The sequence below is a fragment of the Pituophis catenifer genome, unplaced genomic scaffold, assembly GCF_029215685.1.
Source record: "Pituophis catenifer annectens isolate HBS135680 unplaced genomic scaffold, rPitCat1.0.hap2 SCAF_3, whole genome shotgun sequence".
Lineage (NCBI taxonomy): Eukaryota > Metazoa > Chordata > Lepidosauria > Squamata > Colubridae > Pituophis > Pituophis catenifer.
The window spans coordinates 123,559,379-123,586,666 of NW_027256883.1; the positions used below are offsets into that span (position 1 = coordinate 123,559,379).

General features: G+C 37.6%; 1 protein-coding gene and 1 non-coding gene across 2 annotated transcripts in view; one reads left to right on the forward strand and one right to left on the reverse strand.

Moving 5' to 3' along the window:
• PTPRC (protein tyrosine phosphatase receptor type C) overlaps positions 1-26,875 on the forward strand; it is an 84,706-nt gene extending 57,831 nt beyond the window's left edge. Inside the window, exons 11-30 of the mRNA XM_070939318.1 lie at positions 1,636-1,838; positions 3,529-3,589; positions 4,135-4,243; positions 6,059-6,093; positions 7,982-8,091; positions 9,262-9,352; positions 9,483-9,559; positions 9,694-9,730; positions 12,281-12,378; positions 13,563-13,688; positions 14,464-14,621; positions 14,967-15,102; positions 16,025-16,174; positions 17,285-17,375; positions 18,568-18,701; positions 19,940-20,062; positions 21,398-21,520; positions 22,995-23,179; positions 25,317-25,452; positions 26,449-26,875. Of these exons, the coding sequence (XP_070795419.1) occupies positions 1,636-1,838; positions 3,529-3,589; positions 4,135-4,243; positions 6,059-6,093; positions 7,982-8,091; positions 9,262-9,352; positions 9,483-9,559; positions 9,694-9,730; positions 12,281-12,378; positions 13,563-13,688; positions 14,464-14,621; positions 14,967-15,102; positions 16,025-16,174; positions 17,285-17,375; positions 18,568-18,701; positions 19,940-20,062; positions 21,398-21,520; positions 22,995-23,179; positions 25,317-25,452; positions 26,449-26,727 (2,462 nt within the window). The 3' untranslated portion in view covers positions 26,728-26,875. The remainder of the gene's footprint in view (positions 1-1,635; positions 1,839-3,528; positions 3,590-4,134; positions 4,244-6,058; positions 6,094-7,981; positions 8,092-9,261; positions 9,353-9,482; positions 9,560-9,693; positions 9,731-12,280; positions 12,379-13,562; positions 13,689-14,463; positions 14,622-14,966; positions 15,103-16,024; positions 16,175-17,284; positions 17,376-18,567; positions 18,702-19,939; positions 20,063-21,397; positions 21,521-22,994; positions 23,180-25,316; positions 25,453-26,448) is intronic.
• On the reverse strand, positions 1,975-2,078 carry LOC139316058 (U6 spliceosomal RNA). The gene has a single exon (XR_011600315.1). It is a non-coding gene; the product is annotated as a U6 spliceosomal RNA (small nuclear RNA).
• Positions 26,876-27,288: the final 413 nt, after the last annotated feature.

Consider the following 27,288-nt stretch of genomic DNA (forward strand, 5'->3'; position numbering starts at 1 on the left):
AATTAATGCTAATTAATTGCTAATGCAGTTTTGGTGGTTTTATGGATTATAGTCATCATCACCATAGTTTGTGGAAATAGATTTTAAAAGGGAGAAAGCAATTCTGTGCCACAAAGAATATCAACATCTGAGTATATAAATCTCATGGCTAGGAAAAAAATATGTGTTTTTGTGGAGTGAAGAGGAGAAGAAATTATTGAGAAAATTGGTTTTATTTTCGTGAAGATGAATCCCAGTGAAATAGTGAAAATAATCCTGGTGAAATAGTGAAAATATTTAGCATCTATAATTAATACAGGTAGCACCAGGACAATGTATGTTTGTAGTCCTTGTTTAGCAACTGCCTTAGATAGTGACCTTTTGTAAATGTGACAGTAATAAACAGTAGTAAAAAAATCATTTCCCAACCAATGCACACATTTAGGACAACAAAAATATGCAATGCAAAACTGATTATGGTCTGGTCAGTTTCAGACAGCAACAGCCAGTTACCCAGAGTTCTAATCAACTAAGCTGAGCTTGTCATTTTGGTTAGTACTTTTTGTGGAACTGCTGCACTGTAGAGAAAAACAACTCAGAAAGACATACTGGTAGTCCTCGAATTACGAACTCAACTGAGCCCAAAATTTCTGTTGCTAAATGAGATATTTGTTAAGTGAGTTTTGCTCCATTTTACAACCTTTCTTGCCACAGTTGTTAAGTGAATCACTGTAGTTGATAAGTTAGTAACCCAGTTGTTAAGTAAATCTGGATTCCCCATTTCTGACCATTTGCTGGTCAGAAGGTTGCAAAAGGCAATCACATGACCCTGGAACACGGCAGTGGTCATAAATATGAATCAGTTGTCAAGCATCTGAATTTTGATCCCATGATCATGGGGATGCTGCATAGCAGAGGTGGGCTTCAGCAGGTTCTAACAGTTCTGGAGAACCGGTAGCGAAAACTTTGAGTAGTTCGGAGAACCGGTAGTAAAAATTCTGACTGCCCCCCCATCTATTCTCTGCCTCCCAAGTCCCAGCTGATCAGGAGGAAATGGGGATTTTGCAGTAACCTTCCCCTGGAGTGTGGAGGGAATGGAGATTTTACAGTATCCTTCCCCCTGCCATGCCCAACCAAGCCACGCCCACCAAGCTATGCCATGACCACCAAGCCATGCCCACAGAACCGGTAGTAAAAAATTTTGAAACCCACCACTGCTGCATAGGTTGTAACTATGAAAAACGGTCATTTTTCAGAGCTGTTGTAATTTTTAACAGTCACTAAACGATCTATTGTAAATCAAGGACTATCTGTAGCTTGTTTAAGCAATCTCTCTGCCCTGCAAAGGAGCAAAAAAAGAGTGGAAATGGGTCAAACACAGTACACTGTATAAAAGAATTTTATCTGAGTGAAACATCAGCAATCAGTGAATTTCAGTGTCCATCACTGTCTCGGTCTTAGTCACGTCTTCACTTAGTGATCATTTTGCTTAACAGCTGATTGCAGTCATTAAACAAGAACTACTTGTTCTTGTTTATAACTAATTATAACTAATAACTAATAACTAATCTATAACTAATTGTTAAAGCATTCTGATTCCTATACTCTTAGCACTGCTTATTTTCTTTTATTGAAAACCATTTTAATTTTCAACAGAACCTAGTCCTTTGAGAAACTTTGAAGTAAACATAGCCGGGGATGGAAACAATATTGTAGATGTTTCTTGTGAAGGACCAGATGAATTAAATGGACCCGGCAAAGTCTATATTTTAAAATGGAATGGCGGTGAGACAAAGAACAGCAGCACTTGCAAATTCAAAGTGGACAACCTTTCTTTTTTGAAAACATACACTTTTCAAGTAAGTTGCATTGTTCTAAACTTGAGACTGAGATATTTCACTTTTCCCCCCTGAAATGCAGTATATCTATCTACTTATTCATCAATCAGTGAACTCAAAATTTTGAGAAAATAATGAATTAATTTTTTTTTTTTAAAAAAAAATGGAACACTTCATGAATTTGCGTGTCATTCTTGAGCAGGGGCCATGCTAATCTCTGTATCGTTCCAATTTTAATTTATGTGCTGCCGAAGCGAGCACAATAATGAATTAAGTTGATGGTCTGAATCAGTCCTTCAGCAAGCTAATGGATTGGGTAAAAGCTGACATGCACACAAACCGAAATCGCTGTTTATGCTTGGTTAATCTGGTGATTAAATTCAGGACACACTGTTCTGGAGTGGGTTGCTCCAGAATTATAAAAGCAATACTTAGTAGTACTTGGATCTACAGTAGTGGCCAAAATTGTGGAAACCTTTTGGGAAAAGCATATTTTCTAAAATTAGCTAATAACACCACTTTTTTTTTTTTAGTAGTACCATAAAATTATATATCAATGGAAAGATAATTTAATCAAGAATGTAATGCAGTAACTTTTATGAAGGATTTGCTATTAAAATAGCAGTTACAGTATAAAGAAGAAAAGTGAAGCGCATAGAAAAAAATGAGACATGCAAAAATTATCACCATAAAAAAATGTGATATATAAAAATTATCACATCAGTTAATACTTAGTTGGGTAACCCTTAGCATGAATTACGGCCTTACAACATCTTCCCATGGAGTGAACCAAGTCTTTTAGTTCTGCAGCTGTTATAATGTGAAACCAAGATTGAATGATTGCTTCTATTAACTGGGTTTTATTGCTGGGTCGCTTCTGACTAACAAGTTTCTTTAGTCGGCTCCATAGATTTTCAATTAGGTCAGGGTCTGGGCTATTCCCAGGCCATTCCAGCAATGGAATATGATTATCTTGAAACTCCAAAAAAAAAGTGGTGTTATTAGCCATCAGACCTCCAAAATACACTTTTCCCAAAAGGTTTCCATAGATTTTCAATTAGGTCAGGGTCTGGGCTATTCCCAGGCCATTCCAGCAATGGAATATGATTATCTTGAAACTCCAAAAAAAAAGTGGTGTTATTAGCCATCAGACCTCCAAAATACACTTTTCCCAAAAGGTTTCCACAATTTTGGCCACTACTATATCATTGTCATTAGTTTGTTGTCAATTGACAAGTAGTTTCAAGGACCGAGTGTATCTTTTATCCCTTTGGTCAGATGTAGTAACTACATCCTTATCTGGTCAGGGGCACCCTGCAACCATTTTTAAACTAAACTAAATCGAGTACAGTCAAATTGCTAATTGAATAAATTAATTCATTAACAGCCAAGCATCCACAGCCATTTCCTTAAAATTAACATTGTATCTGGCATTGAACACTTGGGTAGCTTTTCCGTCGCATTTTTTTTTTTATAGTATCAAAGTTTTCATCTTCCTCATAAATGAGGGCAGGGTGAAATATATATTTTCTTATTTCTATTTTGTATTTTTGAGCTGATTCTTACAGCTCATTAAGATGTTTATATTCTTAATGAAGGTGGTATATTTCATATCGTATAGCTTTCATAGAAGATTTTGGAAAATTTATACAACAATTCGTTTTTTTGTGCATTTCAGATCTCTACATTAATTTTTTCTTTTTCTTATCAGGTATCTGTTTCCAATGGACATTATTCTACAGAGCCAATATTGGAAGATATAACTACCAAATGTATGTTTACATTTTAAAAATTCCTTTTCATTTACTGATTAGTTTAATTTGCATACTGAAAACACAAGATGATAACAAAATGTTGACATTTCCTAAAACCTTTTTTCAGTGGTGGGTTTTAAAACATTTTACTACCGGTTCTGTGGGTGTGGCTTGGTGGGCGTGGCATGGCATGGCTTGGTGGGTGTAGCTTGGTGGGCGTGGCGGGGGAAGGATACTGTAAAATCTCCATTCCCACCCCACTCCAGGGGAAAGATACTGTAAAACCTCCATTCCGTCCCCAATCCAAGAGAAGGTTACTGCAAAATCCCCATTTCTTCCTGATCAGCTGGGACTTAGAAGGCAGAGGATAGATGGGGGCGGGGCCAGTCAGAATTTTTACTACCGGTTCTCTGAACTAGTCAAAATTTCCGCTACCGGTTCTCCAGAACTGGTCAGAACCTACTGAAGCCCACGTCTGCCTTCATTTCATTTCATTTCATTTCATTTCATTTCATTTCATTATTTCATTTCATTTCATTATTTCATTTCATTTCATTCTACAGATAATACTAAAGCTGTCATTGGATTCTTGGCATTCCTGATTATTGTAACAGTTTTGGCTTTACTTCTTGTCCTGTATAAAATATACATTCTTAACAGAAAAAACTCAAGGTAACTTTGTGAAATGTATTCTTTTCTTCTCCTATGTGTGCATGACAACAATAGGAAAACTGCACCCTGATCTGCCCCATTACAAATGTCTGGCACTGACCACTTGGGGAGCTTCCCTGTTGCAAATGAACTGTACAATTATCATTGTCATTCTGTTGCAGAAAATCATAGAAAATTTTGCATAAAATTATAGACAGAATTCTTTATTATTATCACAATTACAGTTAGTTGCATTCAAGTTAGAGACCAAAGCCTTCCAGATTTTAACTACTTACACTTCTTTATCCCCCTCCACTCAATTGATTGATTTCTTTTGATTTTATGGAAGTTCATTGCAATTCTGATTTTCTGAGGGGCATGGTTTTACACAGATAGTCCTCAACTTACGATCGCAATTGGGACCAGAATTTACATTGCAAAACAAGATGGTTGTTAAATGAGTTGCACCCAATTTTATGACATTTTTGCTACGGTTGTTAACTGAATCATCGCAGAAGTAAATCACTACAACTGTTAAATAAATCACACAGTCATTAAATGAATCCAGCTTCCCCCATTGACTTTGTTTATTGGCAGCCAACTAGGAAGATCTCAAATTGTGATCCCATGATCCCATGACACAAGTGCCATGTGCACTTATGTCAATAATTTTGGGTCACGTGACCATGAGGATGGTCCAATAGTTGTGTGTGCAAGGACTAGTCACAACTCATTTTTTCAGCGCTGTTGGAACTTCAAACAGTCACTAAACAAATGTTTCAAATTGAGAACTACCTGTATTAATATTTTGGCCTTCTTAATTTAGCTCTTAATACTCAAGTGATATTTTCTTTTTAGAACTTATTTCTCTTTAACATTATTTGCAATCTCTTTTTAGTATCATAAGTATCTCTTATGTACTTCTTTCATTTATTTACCTTTTCTTTTGGTTTTTATTCTTCTTGGAACTTAGTAATTTTAGATTTATTTTTAAAAAATTGATCAATAATCATAATGAACCTGTACTTCGATTAAACATTTAGAAAGATGTTGATTGAATAGTTCAGTTCCAGTCAGCAAGTTTTCTACCAGGAGATGACCTTTTATTTTTCTGTCCTTTTTGGGTCCCCCCCCCACTTTTTCCCAATAAGCAGCCAGATGTTTGTGTATTTATTATGTACATGGAATACATAGACCTTCCTACCAATTCTTGACACCAAGTGCTCTAGAATTAAGTGCCCTGCCTTAACACAATCATCATACGGAGATTTTTTCAGGTTCAAACCCCAGTAAAAGTATCTGAGCCATGCATTGAAGCTATGCCTGTCTTATGATCTGCAAATAGGGTGAAACCAGTTTCAAGTGGTCTCCAGGGGAATCAATTAATGACTTGTTATTCAGTGGTGGGATTCAAATCCCGTAACTACCAGTTCGCTCGTGGACGCATGCACAGAGACATCTGGGGTGGGCGGAGCTGCCGCTACCGGTTCACCCGATCCTGAGCAAACCGGTAGCAACCCACCACTGATGGTATTGTAGTTCAGGAATATGCTTGGTTGTATATCAGGGGTGAGGCTGTCCTCATGCTTATCTAAAAAAAAATAAGTGGCATTTGAAATAGTTGTTAATATGCATCAGGGGAGCACACTCTACTATTCTGGGTCTTGTGTGAGTAGAAGGGGAACCTGCTTTTTTTCAAAGCTGGAGTAGCAGAATTAGAAAGAAGTCTTAATGTGCTCATATTCTGACCACACCAGTGTGCTCATTAACATCTATTGAAAAATAGTAATATTTTGTTCTCACCATTCAGTCTTATCTCTTTGATGTTTTTTGCAGGGATGAAGAAGAAGGAGTAAGGCTTGTAACCAGAGGTAAATATTTAAAGACAAAACTAGAAAGTACGAGATCCTTTGTGTTGTGACCCAGGCCCAGGTAGTTAGTATTAAATACAAAACAGTTCCAAAAAACAAACAAAGATTTTATTAAAACAGCTGAGAATTAACTCATTCTCAGTGTATTCCAAATTAAATGAAAGCAAAGTTCTCAAAACACCATTCTTCAGTTTATCTCTGACCTTGGAATAATTAGGCAAACTGCCAAAGGCTTTTCTTGGCAACAGTTCAGGAACAGAAGACGCTGACAAGAAAGAAATACATCCAAACACGAAGCAAATCTCTCAATGGTGGTTTTCCGGCAAAGAGGCCAAGAGCCGTTGCTGGTCTTTTAAGCCTTATGAGAGGGGCCAATCATCTCTTGGCCCTACTCCCAAGTCATCCTCTCTGCTTTAGTTGCTCCTGCCTTCGGGCAGCTCTTCTCCTACATGCACTAGGAACAGGCTCCTCCTGTTCCTCTGCCTCTCTACTGTCAGCCTCTGGAGGCTCCGAAGTCCGCACATCACTCCCTGATGGCCTTGGTCCCATCTCTGCCTCTGACGCAGAGCCCTCATCCGGGCCTTCCCCAAGCCTCCAGGACTGGCCCATGTTCTTCCTCAGCCTCATCGCTGTCCGACTCCGCTGCCAGCTCCGCAGGCTGCTGGCGGACCACAACACTATGAAAGTTTTTTCAGATGTTCATAAAGCCCCATGGAATTCTCTATCCCAGGGGTGTCAAACTCATGGCATCACGTTGTCATCATGTGACGTATCGTGACTTTCCCCCCCTTTGTTAAGCAGGGATGGGGTGGCCAGTGTGTGATGCATCCAGCCCATGGGTCACAAGTTTGACACCCCTTCTCTATCCTGATGCATTTTCCTGCCTTGTTTCTGAACTATGGTGCAACAAAGAGAAATTCTAAGGACAATGTTGTCTCCCTTTTTATATCAGTGGGTACATGGCCTATATATCAATGGAATTAGGACACCCTCATTATTATTGTGAAAATAATTGTAAAAAGCAGGGGCCACTCTTTATCTTATTTAGTTTATTCTTTCTGTTTTGTTCACAAATGAAGTGTTAGCTTTATTATGATGTCATTTGAAGCAGTGAATCTAAACTTCATTTCAGCATAATTTCATATTTCTTTAGAGCCTTTTCAAGAGTTTCTAAGATAAAGAACACATGTGCTAAACTAGGTACTCTAAAAGACTTTTTTTTCCCTTTGCAAATGAGGACCAATTTCAATAAGACATAAAAGTCATCTTGCTCTAATTCAGGCTGGATTGTAAACAGAATGTGGCCTGATTAGCATCACAAAAACTATACAATATGTGGGAAAAGACTAATTCTTTCCTGATCCTTGATCAAAACAAACTTCAAAGCCTTTGTGGCTACATAGGATTTTTTTTAAAAAAAAATGCAATTAGCACCATTGAAGAATGTTAAAAACAGTATCTAAAAGTAATATCCATGTATAACTTTTTTTCCCCTGAAAAAAAGGAATAAGTACAGGAAAAACGTATGCTTCCTTCATCTTAGTGTTCTCAACCTTGGCAAATGTAAGGCTCCAAAAGGAAAGATGGAAAAATCATTGTTATAAATTACAGTTGCATGATCATATTAATTTTAGGTGCTGTTTTATTCGCTTCTCTACTGTTACTGTGAAAAGGCTTAAATTCATATGCCATAAGTGAATTAAATGCCCTTGCATTGAATAATTGGGTGGTAAATTTTAAAGTTTAGCTCACTGGGTTCAGGCAGCAAACCCATTCAATAATTTTGACACATGTGCTCAAGCATGTGTTGCATTACAGTTTCATTGCACATATCAGAAGCAATGCACATATGCTTATCTGGAAGTGTTTCTTTCTACCTCTTTTAAAGATGATGAAAGACACATGAAGAACATAGACCCAATTCCTGCAGAATTATTGTGGGAAGCTTATAAAACAAAAATAGCAGATGAAGGAAGGCTTTTTCTGGATGAATTTCAGGTTAGTATCCCAATCAAAAATCTAAGGAGGGTCTATGTATGGTGTTGGTGGTTAGCTTTTTTTAGTAGATCATTCCCACCAGAGGTGGGTTTCAGCAGGTTCTGACCAGTTCTGGAGAACCGGTAGTGGAAATTTTGAGTAGTTCAAAGAACCAGTAAATACCAACTCTGACTGGCCCCACCCTTATCTATTCTCTGCCTCCCGAGTCCCAGCTGATCGGGAGGAAATGGGGATTTTGCAGTAACCTTCCCCTGGATTGGGGAGGGAATGGAGATTTTATAGTATCCTTCCCCTGCCACGCCCACCATGCCCACCAAGCCATGTGATACCCACCAAGCCACACCCACAGAACCGGTAATAAAAAATGTTGAAACCCACCACTGGTTCCCACCCTAACGGTCTCACACATTTTAATTCTTTTACTCCCTTTCAATATCAGGGAGCAGTGTCGTCTAGAGGTGGAGTTTTGCTTCACAATCAGGAGACTGTGGGTTCGATCCTAGGTAGCAACAGATATTTCTCTCTCTGGGTGCAATGAGTAATTGTCTGCTGCAAACTCCGCAGAGGCATCAGGAAGGGCGTCCGGCCAATAAACACTCAGTTCCAATCAGTCATCCTGACCCCACCCCAAAGCAAGAGAATGCAGAGTCATAATAAAAGACTCCCTTTCTATATCAGGGAAATTAGATATGTCTGAATAGGGATATATATATACATACATATACATATATATATATATATATATATATATATATATATATATATATATATATACATATATACATATATACATACATACATACATATATACATATATATATATATATATATATATATATATATATATATATATATATATATATGGCTCTTCATAATAATTGGAAGTACTTATATGGAAAATGAAAATAAGCATCTTTATATCTCCATTCAGATTATATTGTTTATTTAATAGGCCTGAATTATTGTTATTTCTACATAGGTTTATTTAGAAATATATCCTGCTGATTGATTTGGATCTTGTGGTAAACAAATGAAAATAGAAAACTGGATTCAGAATAGCCAGAAAAAACCAAAACCAAAACAAGGATTCAGTAACTCATCCTCTTTGTCTGAGTTTATAATGTTTTTTACCTAAAGTTTTTTGGCTCAGATGCATATTGCCTTTTGCAGAGCATTCCCAGAGTCTTCAGTAAATACCCCATAAAAGAAGCACGCAAGCCTTATAACCAGAACAAGAACCGTTACATCGATATCCTCCCTTGTAAGTGCATCATGCAAACATGAACTTTTCAACTTCTTGTTCCCCTGCCCGCTTTCAAAAATTATACCAAACTAACAATATTGATTGATTGACATTCTTGGTCTTGATTTTTTTGTTTCCATATGAAAAGATGATTACAATCGTGTGGAGCTTAAGTCAAGCCCCGGGGAGCAGGGATATGACTACATAAATGCAAGCTATATCGATGTGAGTGACTTTCATTTAAATGTGCAAACTCATAGTCAGACATTATTCATCATCTTCTAATTTTAGTTTGTGCAAATATATTTTTTTTCTGAGCCCGTACATGCAAGATAATAATATATGACTTTCTATCACAGGGTTTTAAAGAAATGAAAAAATACATTGCTGCACAAGGTTTGTATTATTTTTCTGACTTTGAATAGCACGTAGAAGTGAATTAATACAATCATTGCTACCTCTATTTTCTCTCAGTAGACCGCCAAGCAAAATGGTGATGCCGTTCCATACCACAAAACAAACTGGGGTGGAAGTTTCCGTCCCATTCTACATTACGACTCGCCCATCCATTATTCTTTCTATCCTAGAGAGCAATGTGTTCCTTTACATGCATAAGAACGTGCAAAATAATAAACTTTTTAAGTTCCATAGATTTATCTTTAGCTGGTTCATGGTAACCATCACTAGGGATTAATTTATTTCAGTTCCATAGATTGTACAAAGTTGATCAAATATGTATCTAACTCAGTGGTGAAATCCAAATTTTTTTACTACCTGTTCTGTGGGCGTGGCTTGGTGGGCATGGTGTGGCTTGGTGGGCATGGCGGGGGAAGGATAGTGCATAATCCCCATTCCCTCCCAACTCCTGGAGGAAGGATATTGCAAAATCTCTATTCCCACCCCACTCTGGGACCAGCCAGAGGTGGCATTTGCCCGTTCTCCAAACTACTCAAAATTTGCACTACCAGTTCTCCAGAACCTGTCAGAACCGGCTGGATTTCACCACTGATCTAACTAGCTGTCACACTGAAAAGAAAGTCAGGTTTAGTTGGTTCTTGTTAACCATCTCTAAGGATTGAGTTATTTATTTGTTTGTTAAAGCCACCCATTCCATCAGGCTCTTGGTAGCTTGCAAAATCCAGGAAACAATTTAAATAGTTAAAAGCATTTTAAAAAACCACTTTCTGATTTTTTTTAACAATTTTTAATTTTTTTAAAAAATTAAGACATTCAATTTAGTAGCAATTAATAGTAAATATTTTATTTTGTCAATAAAGGATAATATTTGTAGCTCAGGATTGAAATTGGGGTTTCTTGTTATCTGAACTTGGTTCAGCTCAGAAAACAGCAAAGAACCCTCATATTTTATTTTAGTTTACTTTTTTCATTTGGAGTATGAAATATGTATATATACTTCACTTAATCCTCCAAGGAAAGATTGAAGGCAAACAAGATCCAGGCAGAAGAACATCATGGCTTCAAAATCTAAGGGACTGATTTGGACAAAACTCAACAGCACTTTTTTGTGTGGCATATTCCAACTGAAATATATTTGTGTATTCGTGTGTGTGTGTGTGTGTGTGTGTGTGTAGTATGTAAAAATAATATATAAAAGGGAGCAAGTAAGGGAGCAATTTAAGAAAACCATAGAAACATTTTTTTAAAAAAATACATTCTTTTGCTGCATATAATTTTTGTTATACAAAAACTTGTCAATATTTACATTGGATTTTACTAAGATGTTGATTTGTAGGTAACTCTTGATAATAAATGCCATTTTAACCTCTTAATTTCTGTTCTTTAGTAAGACATTATGCTTAATTAAAATAAATGGAATTGAGTGAAAACAATATAAAATAAATAGAGAAGAATAAAAAAAATAAAAAAGTTACAAATAAAGCAAAAAGGAAAGGGAAAAATAATGAAAACACTAAACCTTTAGAATTTTAAAATTATAATACAGTTTAAAAGTCTTCATTTGATATTATGTGCTGGTTAAGAACGGCAATTTCATTTCTTTTCAAATTAATTCAAAGGTTGCTATGGAATTTTTAAACAGCAAACTAAAATTAGACTATATGAAATTGTGCAGTATTCTCCAATCTTGTCTGTTATTTGATACAAAATTAGCTGAAAGTCTGAGAGTCAACAAATTTTATTTAGCCAACACAATCATGAAATATTTAATTGCCTAGATTTTGGGCATCTACTACATCTAGAAGGCAATAAAAAACTATCCTAACCATTTCAGTACAATCTACTTAAAATAGCTCCTGAAAGAACTTTGCTTTACATTCTGCCAAATACTATTCATGTTTCAGATAAAAAATAAACAGTTAATGCCTTATACATATATCAGAGACAAAGACCAACTAATCAGAGTGACCTATGAGTCAGGGATGGGTTCTACTTATCTTTACTACCGGTTCACAACGGGAACTGTGCATGCGCAGATCGCTGATGTTGACATCCGGGGCAGTGGGCAGGGCCTCCTGCCGGTTTTCCTGCCGGTTCTTGCGAACCAGTTCGAACCGGAGGCGAACCCACCACTGCTATGAGTCCTGTAAATAAAATTAAATACATGTGCCTGGATATAATAAAAATTCCTTCTAAAACAAGCATACATTAGGAAAAAATGTCAGAGTCAGGTAGCATACAGGTTTAATAAATGATCATTATTAAAATATACAAAAATGCATGACTATGAACATTTGCACGCGTGTTTCTCCCGTGCTAGTTCGATTTGGAGAAAATCATGTTCTGCTAACCACAGAAAAAGAATGCTTTTTCAAATATTCATGCTGCGGAAAAACCAAAGAAGCTGTGAGATGCAATCCATTTAGGGCTGGAGAAAGGAAAACTCGGCGACATTTCAGTTGACAAATTAGCCCATCCCTAATTATCACTTTGAAATGCTTCACGTGATCAAAGTAATATTTTTGGCAGGTCCCAAGGAAGAGACAATAGATGATTTCTGGAGAATGATCTGGGAACAAAAAGCAACCATTGTTGTCATGGTGACTCGCTGTGAGGAAGGCAGCAAGGTGAGCAGAAAATACCCATTGTGTTATTTATTAGTTCCTTTACTTGGGAAAAAATCCCACTTTTAAACCATCCATTATTCTAGTGTGTCAATGGCTACTTGAAAGTTGACACAATTTGCTTAGCTGATTAATTTAGTAGGAAACTTCTTTGCTATAAGCTACCTGAAATGATAATAAGGGTCTTGAGGTTTTTCAGTTTGCCGTTTGTTTTATTAAGTGTAATATTTAAGTAACTTAATCTGTTTCAGGATTAAGTTGCTGTTCCAGGATCTGGAATGGGAGAAACAAGAGTAGAAAATAGTTCTTACCTATGCTAATGGTAAATCTACGCTGGTATAGGGCCATAAAAAAAGATTTAATTTGATTTGAAGGTTAAACTAGTTTCTAACTGCTGCCATCTTTTTTTCTGGTGTGACTTGTTTTTTATTCATGCTGCCTAGAAAGCATAAAAGTGAACAACTATTTTAGTGTCTTCACCTGGCTTTGGCCAAGCTTGATATGCAGCATACACCCATCTAGCAATAGTAGTTAGACTTAGATACTGCTTCACAGTGCTTTACAGCCCACTCTAAGCGGTTTACAGAGTCAGCATCTTGCCCCCAGCAATCTGCCTCCTCATTTTACCAACCTCGGAAGGATGGAAGGCGGAGTCAACCTTGAGCCAGTGAGAATTGAATTGCTGGCAGTAGGCAGAATTAGCCTGCAATACTGCATTCTAACCACTGTGTTACCATGACTCTTTTTAATCTAAATATATTTTGCTCTAGTCTAGATCATTGTGTAAAGGTGTCATTAGGGTGATATACCAATACTGTGTTGCCCCCAAAATAAGACCCTGTCTTATATTTTTTTGAACCCTGAAATAAGCGCTTGGCCTTATTTTTGGGGATGTCTTATTATTTTGGGGCACATGGAGCAAGATGGGGCTCCTCTTGCCGTCTTATCTGTTTTCCAGCTCTGTCTCCCTAACCCTAAACAGAGGAAATGGCGGGGACCGGCTGTACATGGGTTTAAGTATTTTCAGGGAGGGCTTATTTTGGGGGGAGGGTTTATTTTCAGGGGAGGACTTGTTTTCAGGGAGGGATTATTTTTGGGAGAGAGCTTATTTTTGGGAAAACACATTAACAAACTGAAAATCTATGCAAAGATTAGTTTAGCAATAAAGCATCTTTGTATTTCCATAGATCAAATGTGCCAAGTATTGGCCATCAATGGAAGAGGAGACTGCATCTTATGGGGACATTATAGTAAGCATAAATGAACGCAAAGTGTGTCCAGATTACATTATTCAGAAGCTGCACATCAACCATGTAAGTAAGAACACTAAAAAACTTATAAGAGTTTGCTTAATAATTGTAGAAAGTAAGGGGGATGGCCTTGTCAGAATATGCAAGAACTGTTACCTAGCCAAAGAGGACTGAACCATTCTTCAGGTACTGAGAAACAAGATAATATCTGGAAGGAACTCAGGCAAATGACTTCCTGATTTACTGGACTATAACAAAGAGAATTGCAATTATATCTGCTATTATAGCCCATGTCAATAAAGTATAGTTTTAGTCTTCCAATGGAATTGATTTTTTTCTCTAGTGTACCTGGTGGGGCTGACAGAACTAGATATTATCCATGAGACAGTTAATGTAACATCAGATGATAATTATAATATCCAAATCCTTAAAACCATGAGATGTGGACCAGTGGTTTATTGATACATATCTCATTTTCTTTATCCCATACCTACATAGCTACTACGTAAATTTTGCCTGGTTAGGGTTAGGATTATATATACTGGATTATGCTGAAGAAGTCTTAACAAAAGTCACTGGGATGAATACATGTTGACGGCATTTCATAAACTTGTTCGCCTCTGGCCTATGTCATACTTAGGGGTGGGTTCTACTTACCTTTACTACCGGTTCGCAACGGTGCCTTGTGCGTGCTCTCTTATGCGCATTCACAGAAGCATTTTGATTATGTTGGGGTCGGTGCGAAGCGGGGGCAACTCACCCCTGGTCATACTAATCAATGATTGCTACATGGACATTTTGATATATAACTCACATTAAACTGACTTTTTTTTTCCAGAGAAGAGACAAGTCATCAGGAAGAGATGTGACCCACATTCAATTTACAAGCTGGCCAGATCACGGGGTACCCGATGACCCCCATCTTCTGCTCAAGCTGCGGCGCAGAGTCAATATTTTAAGCAACTTCTTTAGTGGCCCAATAGTAGTCCATTGCAGGTAAAATAAGTTTTGATCAATAAGCTTGTGCTCAAATCAGTCTTCCTTTACACATGCAGTTAGATGATACTGATAAAACCTGCAAAGTGATAAGAACACACAATTTTTACTAAACGACTTAAGCAATACATTTGTTTAAACTTTACTTAACAGTTTAAATAATAAAAGGGATGTTATAAATGTGTAACTAGAGGAATAAATTTATCAGACATCAAAATCTCTGTGAGTTCAGTTGAACTGATTTAAGGGCAAATCTCAGCATGTTTCCCATAATCTGTCAATTTTAACAGCAGCAGCTTGAATGATGCTTGTTGCGTTTTCTTCTTTTTTTTACAATTATGACAGTGCTGGTGTAGGACGCACTGGAACCTATATTGGGATTGATGCAATGCTGGAGGGATTAGAGGCTGAAGGACGAGTCGATGTATATGGATATATTGCAAAATTACGGCGTCAGCGATGCCTTATGGTTCAAGTGGAGGTATATTTAAAGAGTTTGATTAATTAGCACTGCCTTTCTGTAATGTATGAGATCATTCTCACCTTTGTTATATTGTGATATTTTACTTCACTTGCCCACAACTGTATATATTTCTGCAACAAAAACCATAGAATTCAAAGATAAGAATTTGCTTATCTCCAGCAATTTTTTAAAAAAACAGAGTTCCTATCAGGTCCATTTAACATATATGCTATGGGCCAGTGGTGGGTTTCAAATTTTTTTACTACCAGTTCTGTGGGCGTGGCTTGGTGGGCATGGCATGGCTTGGTGGGCGTGGCTTGGTGGGCATGGCAGGGGGAAGGATACTGTAAAAATCTTCATTCCCTCCCCACTCCAGGAGAAGGATACTGCAAAATCCCCATTTCCTCCCGATCAGCTGGGACTTGGGAGGCAGAGAATAGGTGGGGGTGGGGCAAGTCAGAATTTTTACTACTGGTTCTCTGAACTACTCAAAATTTTCGCTACCGGTTCTTCAGAACTGGTCAGAACCTGCTGAAATCCACTTCTGCTATGGGCATTTAAAAGAATTTTATTTCGAATAGAATACAGTGATATCTTGATACTCAACTGCTTTGAAACTCATCTAATTTGGTATTCATTGAATTTTTAGGTGAAAATTTTGTACTGGTACACATTGTTTGTTTGGTACTCAATGCACAAGCCAGAATTTGTCTGTGTCACTGCCTTGTGACTCACTACATTATTCCTTATGGGAAAAATGTGTTTTGTACTCATCAGTTTCAATAGTCATTGTGCCTCCCCAAACCAGTTAATGTTGAGTACCTAGGTAGCACTGTATTTTATTTTATACAATGTTGAATTGATTCAATTACTAGTCCCATTTTTATTGCGACTTTCCATTTCTACCATTTACAAAATCTGCAATTCTTGGATCCATTAGGCACAGTACATCTTGATCCATCACGCTTTGGTTGAATATGTCCAATTTGGCGAAACAGAGGTCTTTGTTTCAGAACTGCCCAACTATCTCAGCCAGCTAAAGAAAAAGGATTCGCTCAGTGATCCATCTCTGCTGGAAGCTGAATTTCAGGTAAATAGAATTTCTTTCTCTGGCCATACAGAGACAGCCAGTTTAGAATAGTGCAAAGGTCAGCAACCTGAGGCTCTGGAGCCGCATGTGACTCTTTCACTCCTCTGCTGTGGCTCCCTGTCACTCAAAATATGCATCACAACTGCCAATGTGCGACACTTGCTGGCACACGATTTATTGAGCTTTTCAACCTCTGGTAGGCCAACCATGGATAAATCCAAGAAAATAAAAGTTTCAGAAGAAAACAGAATGTTTGATTCAACTACATATGCTAGTTTTGTGGCTGCTCAAGAAATAGTCAGACATGGGAAGGGTTTTGTGGCTCCCGGTGTTTTCTTTTCTGTGGGAAATGGGTCCAAATGGCTCTTTGAGTGTTTAAGGTTGCAGACCCCTGGTCTACTAGTTAAGGCACCAGACTAGAAAGCAACGAACTGTGAGTTCATTAAAGCTGTCTGGGTTACTTTAGAACAGTCACTCTTTTTCAGCCCAATCCACCTCACAGGGTTGCTATTGTGGAAAATATGAGGAAGAAGGTATGTTGGGTATGTTCTCTGGCTTGAGTTATTTCTGATAATAATAAAGATGGGATATAATTAAATGAGGAAGTGCAGTGACTTAGCAGCTGGAAAGCTGGCAGGTTTGAGACCTGAGCACCCTGCAATGGGGTGCTCAGGTCCTTACCTCACCCCAGCTCCTGCCTACCTAGCAGTTCGAAAGCATGCAAATGCAAGTAGATAAATAGGTACCATTTTGGTGGGAAGGTAACAGCACTTTGTGATGTCATGCTGGCCATGTAACCAGCATAACACGGCCTTGAAATGATGAGAACCACCTCCTATAGTCAGCAACGATTAGCAGAGTAAAATCCACAGGGACTCCTTTTTTTATGAATAAATGAATGAAATAAAATAAATGCAGCAAATGACTGCTAAACTAACACTTTAATTTTAAGCAGGGGTGGGAATGTTAATACTCTGCATCATTGCAAGTTGGTTTCTGCTCACTTTAGTTGATTGGCATTTAAGATTAAGCAAACATAGCAGAGTGGTGAGATACAGTTTAGAATTTCTGCTTAACTCTAACTTTTCTTTGGTACATCTGTTTTTTTAGCGACTGCCTTTATACAGGAACTGGCAGAATCAGAAAGTTGGTAGAAAACCAGAGAACACACAGAAAAACCGGAGTGCCACAGTAATTCCATGTGAGTATTGCAAGGGGAAATCTCCACATTCTTGAGTTTTATTGTCTAAACTGATCCATGGAATTTTTAAAAATATTACATTTTAAAACAATTTGCTTAGAGCTTTTATAACAAACTGCATGGAAACTTTCTTTCTGCATCTCCTGTTCCTGTGAGAAGTCACACATTTCTCCAAGTAATTTGTAAAGCACCCCTAAAAATATTAGATTTTGCCTTAGTCATCTAAGCAATACAATCAATTTTTACAACTCCAAGTCTTCCCAATCACCTTTATTTATTAATTAATTTTATATCCACTTTTTATAAGGACTCAAAATGTTGTACAGGTTATTTCCTCCTCCTGGTTTTTCCCCAGAGTAACAACCCTGTGAGATGGATTGGATTGAGAGTAAAGTGGCTCAAAGTTACTCAGTGAGTTTCCATGGCTAAGGATGAACCAGGCTCTGGGTTTCCCCAGTGCCTGTCCTTCTGTCTTCCCCATTGACTTGTCGGGAGCAATCAGAGAACATTGGAAATGACTTCATGTGACCATGGCTGACCACAGCAGTGTGTCAGCATGGCAGTGCTGAAGTGGGCACAACATTTCCAAATTTCAATCCTATGAGTGTAATGATCCTAGATTTGGATGCATTCTGTAAGTTCACCCATTTGAGGTACCTTGGTTCAAAAACTATTGCCTTACAATGCACCGTTTCACCCAATTGATGGTTACAAATAGACAGACATAAGAACTTTAGCAGACCGACTCAGAGCTTACAACATAAATACTAAATACCTATGCTGACCTTTGTTTGCCAGGAAGTGGGCTGCTTCGTTTGTACCCAATGAAGGTGCACATTTTCCGAAGTAGCCCAATAAGATTGAGTGGTGTTATTTAGTGGCCAAGGAATGCTGATTGACTGCTGTAGAAGACAAGAGAGAGAGCGAGAATGAGAATGAGAATGAGAATGAGAATGAGAAGTGTGGAAGAGTGGCATGAAATATCATAGACTCAAGCAAGCATGCCTGACTACCTGGAACACCAATGAAGATCTAGCTTGTGTGATTATAATAATTCTTTGTACAATTTCTTCTAGACTAAAAGGACTGATAAGCTGCCATAGCCTTTGTAGTGGTTTATGAATAACTGAGATGTGCTATTAACTTCTATGAAGCTATTTGACTTGTATGTTCTGACTTTCTTGTGGTGTAGATGATTACAACAGAGTGTTATTCAAACACGAAGAAGAAGGGAACAGAGAAAGTGAACAAGATGTTGATTCATCTGATGAGGATAGTGATTGTGAAGAAGAACCCAATAAATACATCAATGCTTCCTTTATACCCGTATGTCTACTTGATTCATTTTGCCACTGCCATAGGTCTCTGAAGTGACAGTTATTTTCCAACTTTAAAAAAAAAATCATTTAATGAAAAGGGCATTTTTCATAACATAGAAACCTAAAATGTCCTTATAAGATTTCTTTGCATGGAGGTAAAAAGTATCTGTTTTCTTCCCCTCCTACTTTCAATGGATATTATTATTATTAGCGTATGGCATTGCTACAGTAGCCAGGAGACAACAATGCTATTGCAAAGTAGTAGTTTGGCTTGCCAAGGTACCAACCGGTTATAGGAAATGCTCTAGTTTCCCAAGGCATTCCACAGGAGGGCGAGCTGGTTTCGCATCAGAGAGAGAAATGAGTGGCTCTTCCTGCAGTGTCAACCAAAGCCTCTCCCTTCCTGGAGTTGCCTCGCAAATGGACAATGCAACTGGGAAGGTTCAGAGTCATCAAGTATCTGACTGCCTGCACAGAGTACCAGCTTGTCTCCCCACCAAAGTGATACTTATCTATCTACTTGCATAGAACATGCTTTCAAACTGTTAGGCGGACAGAAGCTGGGGCGAGTTTCAGGAACTCACCCTGCTTGGGCTCAAACTGCTGGAGCTGAGACCATCTCCAGCGTCATTAAGCCACTGAGCCACCACGCTTCAATGGATACTTATAGATACGTAAAAACATATGCATCAGTATATATATTGCTTTCTTGAACTTTGTATCAGGAATTAACTAAATGTGAGTCACAACCGCCAATGTGTAACACACGCCGGCACACAATTTATTGAGCTTTTCGACTCCCAGTAGGCCAACCCTGGAGAAATCCAAGAAAAGAAAAGTTTCAGAAGAAAACAGAACATTGAATTCAACTACATATGCTAGTTTTGTGGCCGCTCAGGAAATAGTCAGGCATGGGAAGGGTTTTGGTTCCCAGTGTTTTCTTTTCTTTGGAAAACAAGTCCAAATGGCTCTTTAAGTGTTTATGGTTGCTGACCCCTGAACTAAATCAACAGAAATTTGCTCTTTCTTTGGTTTTATTTGATTTCTCCCAATTGCATGGATGATCTTTAAAGCAAGTTACCAACTTTTAAGTGATGTCAGACAGTGATTTATCTTTCATTTCTTTCCTTTAATTTACCATGTATTCAATTTATGTGTATTGGTAGATGTTACTCCCTGCATATTTTCATACTATTGGTTTTTAATTATTTCATTTTCATTTTTATTTTTTTAATTATTTAACAGAGTTACTGGGTTCAAAATGGAATTATAGCAACACAAGGACCCCTTCCAGAAACAATAGGTGACTTCTGGAACATGATTTATCAAAAGAAAGTCAAAGTTATTGCTATGCTGACAGACAATCAGGTAAGCAAATTTATTTATCTATAATCAAACTGTGATGTTTTTGATATGGAAAAATGCCAATTTCAATTCTCTAAACCGAACACTGTAGACATACCCTGACTGAAAGCATATCCATTAGGAAACAAAATATACCGATTGAATCTAGGCTCAGTGGCACCTATTCCTAGGTTGAAAGACGTGATTGTAAGTATTTAAGTATTTTCATTTATCAAGAAATATGTGTTTAGAAAAAGATATTCAGTATGTTATAGTATTGAGTTCATATATTAGTTTGAAAATACAAACTTAGGTTAATTTAAAAAACTAAACAAACTTTTCCCTAAATATCATCGACAATTCAGCATGAAATATCCTGAAGCTATCTGGCCTTTCACATTTACATTAGCATTTACAAGAATTTGTGAAAGAAACATCCATACATTTCATCCGGTCAATTTATTTCTAGTTTTCCTCAGCCTGGTTTCCTATTTCTCACTATACCGCTAGTTTTGCATATCTAAATAATAGTTCTGTGCACACATAAGACTAGTAAAATAGTCTTACATGCTACATGACTAAATTATGATCTTCAGTGTTTATGTCCTATGATCCACTTTGTGACCTTATTCCCGAGAAAGTGAATGGCTGTTTTTTCTCAATGGAATACCACGTACAGGTAGTTTTCAAGTTATGACCACAATTGTAACCAGAATTTTCCTTGCTGAATAAGGTGGTTGTTATGAGAGTTGCACTTGATTTTACAAACTTTTTTTTGCTATGGTTGTTAACTGAATCACTGCAGTTGTTAAAGTGAATCAGTCAGTTGTTAAGCAAATCTGGCTTCCCACACTGACTTTGCTTGTTGGAAACCATTTGAGAAAGTTGCAAATGGTAAGTCCTTGACTTACGACCACAATTGAGCCCAAAATTTTTGTTGTTCAGTGAGACGTTTGCTAAGCTTTGCCCCATTTTATGACTTTACTTGCCTCAGTTGTTAAGTGCAATTGGTAAGTTAGTAACCTGGTTGTTAAGTGAATCTGGCTTCCCCCCAACTTGCCAGAAGGTCGCAAAACATGACCTTGGGACACAGCAACTGTCATAAATACGAGCCAGTTCCCAAGCAGCTGAATTTTGATCACATGATCATGGGTCAAAGGTCATAACTGTAAAAATGGTCATAAATCACCTTTTTCAGTGCTGTTCTTAACTTCAAACAGTTACTAAACAAAAGGTTGCAAATTGAGGACTATCTTATATATTGCTCTTATATAATTTGATTCAAGACAACTCATTTTATTTTGTCCACATTTCCATATATGCTTCTTCCACACTGATTTGGTCTTTCTTCAATTCTAGGAACTCTGTGCACAATATTGGCAAGAAGAAAAAATGACATATGATAATATCACTGTTGAACTAAAAGACAGCAACTGTAGCCCCAGTTATACCATCCGTGCCTTTGACATAACTCACGTAAAGGTAAAAGGACTACTTATTCATCCTCATCTACTTCATCTCTGGCTTTTGGTTGCACTTCTAAAGTTTTATTTTCCACTTCCTTTGGTGTCCCTGTTTGTTTCTATATGTTATTAATATCATGAAGCAATTCTGGGTTTATTTTAAATGCTACAGTACTATAGATGTTTTCAAATATTGAACTGATGGAGACACATAAACAAACATTTATTTTAATGCACACAACTTGGAGACAAACTATAGTTGTTCAAATTATTTAATGTAGCATGTAGGAAGAAGGCATATTTACTGTTATGTAAATAGGATTCACATTCATAGCAACTTGCTTTCTCAACTTGATGCTCTTCAGCAGTGCTGGACTTCAACTATTATAATTCAGCCAACTTGATGAACCTTGACCATATTTTCTGGGGATTCTAATGATCTCCAACTCACTATGAATGTATCTTGAATTTAAACCAGGATGTAGATTCCCTTCCCTTCCCTTCCCTTCCCTTGCCTATGTATGGTTGTTTTTTGAGATAATTTTATTTTCCTATTTAAATAATTTTATTTTGTTGTGACTCTTTCAAGTATACCATTTCAATATGTTTGAACGCATGAGCAGAAATAGAAACAATAACAATAAAGCTATGAGCATTGACCTGTTACCAGAGAAAAGGAAAGTACAAAACAGCAAGTATTGTAGAAACAGGACCCAATCTGGGCCGGTCACAGGGACCAGGGGTTTAGTGTTCCAAGCTTTTGGACTCATGCTGGAGGCCATCTTCTGGGAATTTCTTTCTAACTTCTCTCCAACACATTCTGCCAGAAAGAATTTCCCTGAGGATGGGCTCCAGCATGAATCTGAAACTCAGAAGATTAAACCTCTGGTCCCAATAACCGACCCAGATTAGATCCTGCAACAATATTTTAGGACATATATATTTGCCTTCATTCATTGTTGCTTAACGCATTGTAAGCCGCCCTGAGTCTCCAGAGGAGGGCGGCATATAAATCAATTTTTTTTAAAAAAATTGTATAAATAGCCTAGTCAATGAGATATTGGAGAACAGGTCTGTGAGAGTCACCTACATGTTAGTGGGAAATCCCTTCTGAAGGTTTGTGTCATTTACATCTAAGTTGCAGGCTGGTGTTTTTCTTTATATGGAAACGTTGGATAGAGGAGAATTCTGTCTCTATTGCAGTCAGAAGATACCCCCCACAGCAACAGAAATATCAACTTGTTTTTTTTTATTTGACAAACTGGAGCAAGGCACTAAGCAATTAAATACTTTCATAACCTCAATAAAGAAGCTCATAGCTCCTAAGATTCTAGTTAATCTTTTGAGGAAGTCTTTCAGCAGCAAATGTCATCACTTGGGTCAGCATTATTAGACTTTCCAGGTTCAATATTTTGATCTTTGTGCATGTACAAGTAAGGGTCCTCAGCGCTAAACATGTATATATTGTTTTGTTCTATCTGCATTCGTTACAGAGGAAAGACAGCAGAAAAGTGTTTCAGTATCAGTACCATAAATGGGATAGTTCTGCTCTCCCAGAAACCCCCCAAGACTTAATCACCATGATCCAGAGTCTCAAACAGAAATTTTCAACCCAAGTTGCAGCTGAAGCAAATGTGACCAACAAGAACAAGAACGTTCCACTTGTTGTCCACTGTGGGTAGGTACCACCTTTAGAGGTATTTTGACATGCTTTGAGGTGTGCCTGTTGCATGTATAATACTTTCATCTTTATATCAGAGTAGGTTATGTTCTATAGTTCTTGATCCTGAGGCAGAGTACAAATTTATAGTATCAGTCCCATAAATAGGAAAGCTCTGCCCTTGCTAAAAAAATAAAAGTGTGATAATGTCAGGCCAAGAAACAAGATTGATTTAACAGTAATTTTCTTTATTATTATTCACCTATAGACAGAATCTTGCCAGACTAAAGCAACCATATGCATTACTACAATATACTCTGGGAAAAGCTAAGAAGGAGCCATTTTAATTCTTTTCCTGCCAACCAAACTTTCCAAAGTCCACTGCCTTTTTGCCCTTGGAAAGCAGCCCCTCCCTTCTGAGAATGCACACCACATTGTTCCACAGACAGGAATGATAACGAATCTTTCATGCTATTATATAAATTATTTGTTTTTAAAAAGCAACATTATTTATTGCTTAATTAAACTAATTTATGTAGCCACCAATTTAACAAACAAGAGACTCTTGGTGGCATACAGTTATGCTAAAAGGAGTTAAATTATTCATTTTATATCCATTTTATAATCCTGTCTGGATCCTACCCAGATTTCTATACTGCTTTAGTCTAGAGTGTATTTTTCTACATGACATCCTTGAACATGGTGGCTACATATTAGCCAGGACCAGTGGTGGGTTGCCCCTGGTTCAGACCGGTTCTATAAAACAGGTAGTAAAACCGGAGGGAGGCTCCGCCCACTGACCCCGATGTCATCAGAATGCTTCTGCGCATGCGCAGAAGAGCGCACGTGCACGAACGAAGTGAGCGTGTGCACGGCCCCGCACACCAGTAGTAAAAGTAAATAGAACCTTCCCCTGGCCAGAATACCAAACTCTGGAATAAGTATTAATTCTTTCTGAATTCAAAACTGTTTTATCCAAATCTATGAAACATCTGTAATCCTTAATCCTGTGCAATTCAGGTTCTTACAGAAAGCCTACATCACTTCCTTCATAGAGACAACTCAGCAAAAGTTTGGTGCTACTACAGAGAAAAGTGGCGCTCTGAAAGCATGACGGTGTACAAACATGTTAAACCATAGTTTGCTTTTCACCTACCTTTACACAATGATTAATAATTAAAATTTTGGTTCAGAAAATATGAAATGAATCAGGGAAGCACAAACCTACCATGTTCAACTGCACTTTGTTAATTCACATATGTAACCAATAAGCCAACAAGCAAGATGGAGGACAAGATGGGCAGCATATAAATAATAAAATAAAATAAGATTAAATTATATCCAATAATCTATACTTTGCGCAGAACCCTAAATCTAAACTTAAGGCTTCAACGATTATTCAAGGGTTCAATACTAATCTCTTGGAACTATTTCCAAGGAACCATGGATTACTGTTCTTAATCCCCCTTGTATTATTCTTTGAACTGTTAATTGATTTGAATGTTCTTTTTGTTTCTTCACTTATCTCAGAAATGGTAGTAACATTTGTTTTAATATCAAAGTAAGTTGTTTGTTTTTTGCCTACATTTTAAGAACTTCTAGTGAGCCCTCCTAATTAGGATTTAGCAATTCTTTCTAATTTCTCCTATAGTAGTTGTACATGTTGTAGAGGTAGTCCTTGATTTACGGTTCACTTAGTGACTGTTCCAAGTTACGACACTGAATAGTGACTTATGACCATTTTTCACACTTATGACCATTGCAGCATCCCTGTGGTCACGTGACTTTTATATTCAAATGCTTAATAACTGACTCACATTTATGACGGTTGCAGTGTCCCGGGGTCATGTGATTCCCTTTTGCAACCTTCTGACAAGCAAAGTCAATGGGAAAGCCAGATTCACTTAACAACTGTGTTACTAATTTGACAACTGCCATGATTCACTTAACAACTGTGGCAAGAAAGGTTGTAAAATGGGGCAAAACTCACTTAACAAATTTTTCACTTAGCAACATCAATTTTGGGCTCAATTGTGGTCATAAATTTGACCTCTACTATTTCAAGCTTTGTTGGTCTTTCCATTTTACTGCTGCTGTTAACAATATTTTTGATTTCATATAAATATATATATATATATAATATATATTTTTATAGTGATGGTTCTAAACAAACGGGAGTATTTTGTGCTTTGCTAAATCTCTTGGAATGTGCTGAGACTGAAGATGTAATCGATGTTTTCCAAGTTGTGAAAGCTCTTCGTAGAGCCAGAACAGAAATGATTTCCTCCTTTGTAAGTAAATTATATTAGTAGTTAATTACTTTTATTTTCTTTTTTAAAGTCTATCTGTTCTATAGAAATACTTTCATTGTCATTATCGTTCAGTAGGCAAATGTCCAGAGTCCAAACAATGATTGCTTTGCTGGTGTATTTGCCTTATGATTTATTTTGGACAGTCGTTTAATTCTTGAATATTGAACATATTTACTAATAATAAAGTAGGACGCATGTACTTTGCTGAATTGAAGAAGTAAATACTGGATAAATTTGGCTTCTGTTCTGTGTATATTTAAGGGAGGGGATACTTTCCTGTCCCTGTTGTGGATTCCTCTGCTATATCTCTGTGCTATAGCAGGGAGGGATAGTAAGTAATGGACAAGCGACAAGCTATAGCCGTGATGGCGAACCTATGGCATGCGTGGCAGAGGTGGCACACAGCACCCTCTCTGTAGGCACACGAGCCGTTGCCCCAGTTCAACTCCGCCGCGTATGCACATGCATCTCCCTTGGCCACCTGGTCTTTGGTCTCTGCCTCGCATGCGTGGGGAGTGGAGCATGTGCAGGGGGGGCATGTGCATGCACAGGAGGGTGGGGTGTGAGCGGGGGGCAGTGCATGCATGTGCGGGGGCAGGGCGAGTGCGGGGGTGCATGTGCATGTGTGTGGGGGGGTGCATGCATGGGGGACATTCATGCATTGCATTTTGGGAGTTCGGGAGTGCTTTGGGCACTCGGTCCGGAAAAGGTTAGCCATCACTGAAAGGTGGGCAAGGTTTGGCAAATGGTTACTCATATCTTCTATTGAAGAATGGTTTGTAAAGGCTTCCTGTATTCATGAAAACCAAATGTGAGAGTAGCAGAACTTTATGAACACTGCAATGTATTAACTAATTAAGTCTAGGCAGCATATTGTGTCTTTCTCTCAGGTTTTGGAGCATTATCATATCATTAAGTGAAACTACATGATGGGTTTGCACATATGCTAACTCTCTCTTTTTAAATCCCATTTAGGAAGGTTATCAGTTTCTATACGATACTGTTGCAAGCCTGTATCCTGCCCAGAATGGACAGCTACAAAATGCCCAACGCCATGAACAAATCACTAACATCCAGAATGAAGTCAAGAAAGAAGAAGAGAGTAACTCTTTGGAATCTGATGTCCAACTTATGAGTCATGAAAATGGAAATGATGCTGAAAGATGCGATGATTTCAAAGCCAAGGATACATCTAGGGAAGCAGAGAGTTCTGTTAATGGACCTACAAATCCAGTTTTAAGTGACATGGCTTAGAATTTGAATCAATCCTCTGTCCGCACCACAGAGAATCTTACCTGCAAAAGAAAATTGAAACCAGAATGTTAGAAATGGGCATTCCTTTAGAGAACACATCTTGTAAAACTCAAAAGGATTATTTTCCTTCAAGGAACAATATGGAAGAATGAGGAACTTTCGGCTAGATATAAGAAGACTGTGAATTTTGTACGTGTGTTTGTATGGAGATATGGAGATTTTAATCACTGGTTGTGATTTGTACTGTTCAATATTTTTGGAAGTACAACATACTTTTTTTATATATATAAAGGTCTTTTCCATAGTTCCAAAAGAAGAGAATTGCTCTTCTCTTCCTTCTTGTTGTTTTTAAGAGGAAAGAAAGTTATTCATACATAGTTTTGTCTGTGAACATATTCAGGTTGGTATCCAAAAAGAAATCACAACTGATTCTGAATGCCCAGAGTATGCAAAAAAAGGATGAGGCTTCAAGTATATGCTTGTAGTCACCATCTTGATTTTTTTGACCTTCCCTGCATATGCCGTAATATATGTTTAAATTGAGAACTACTAGACCCATAC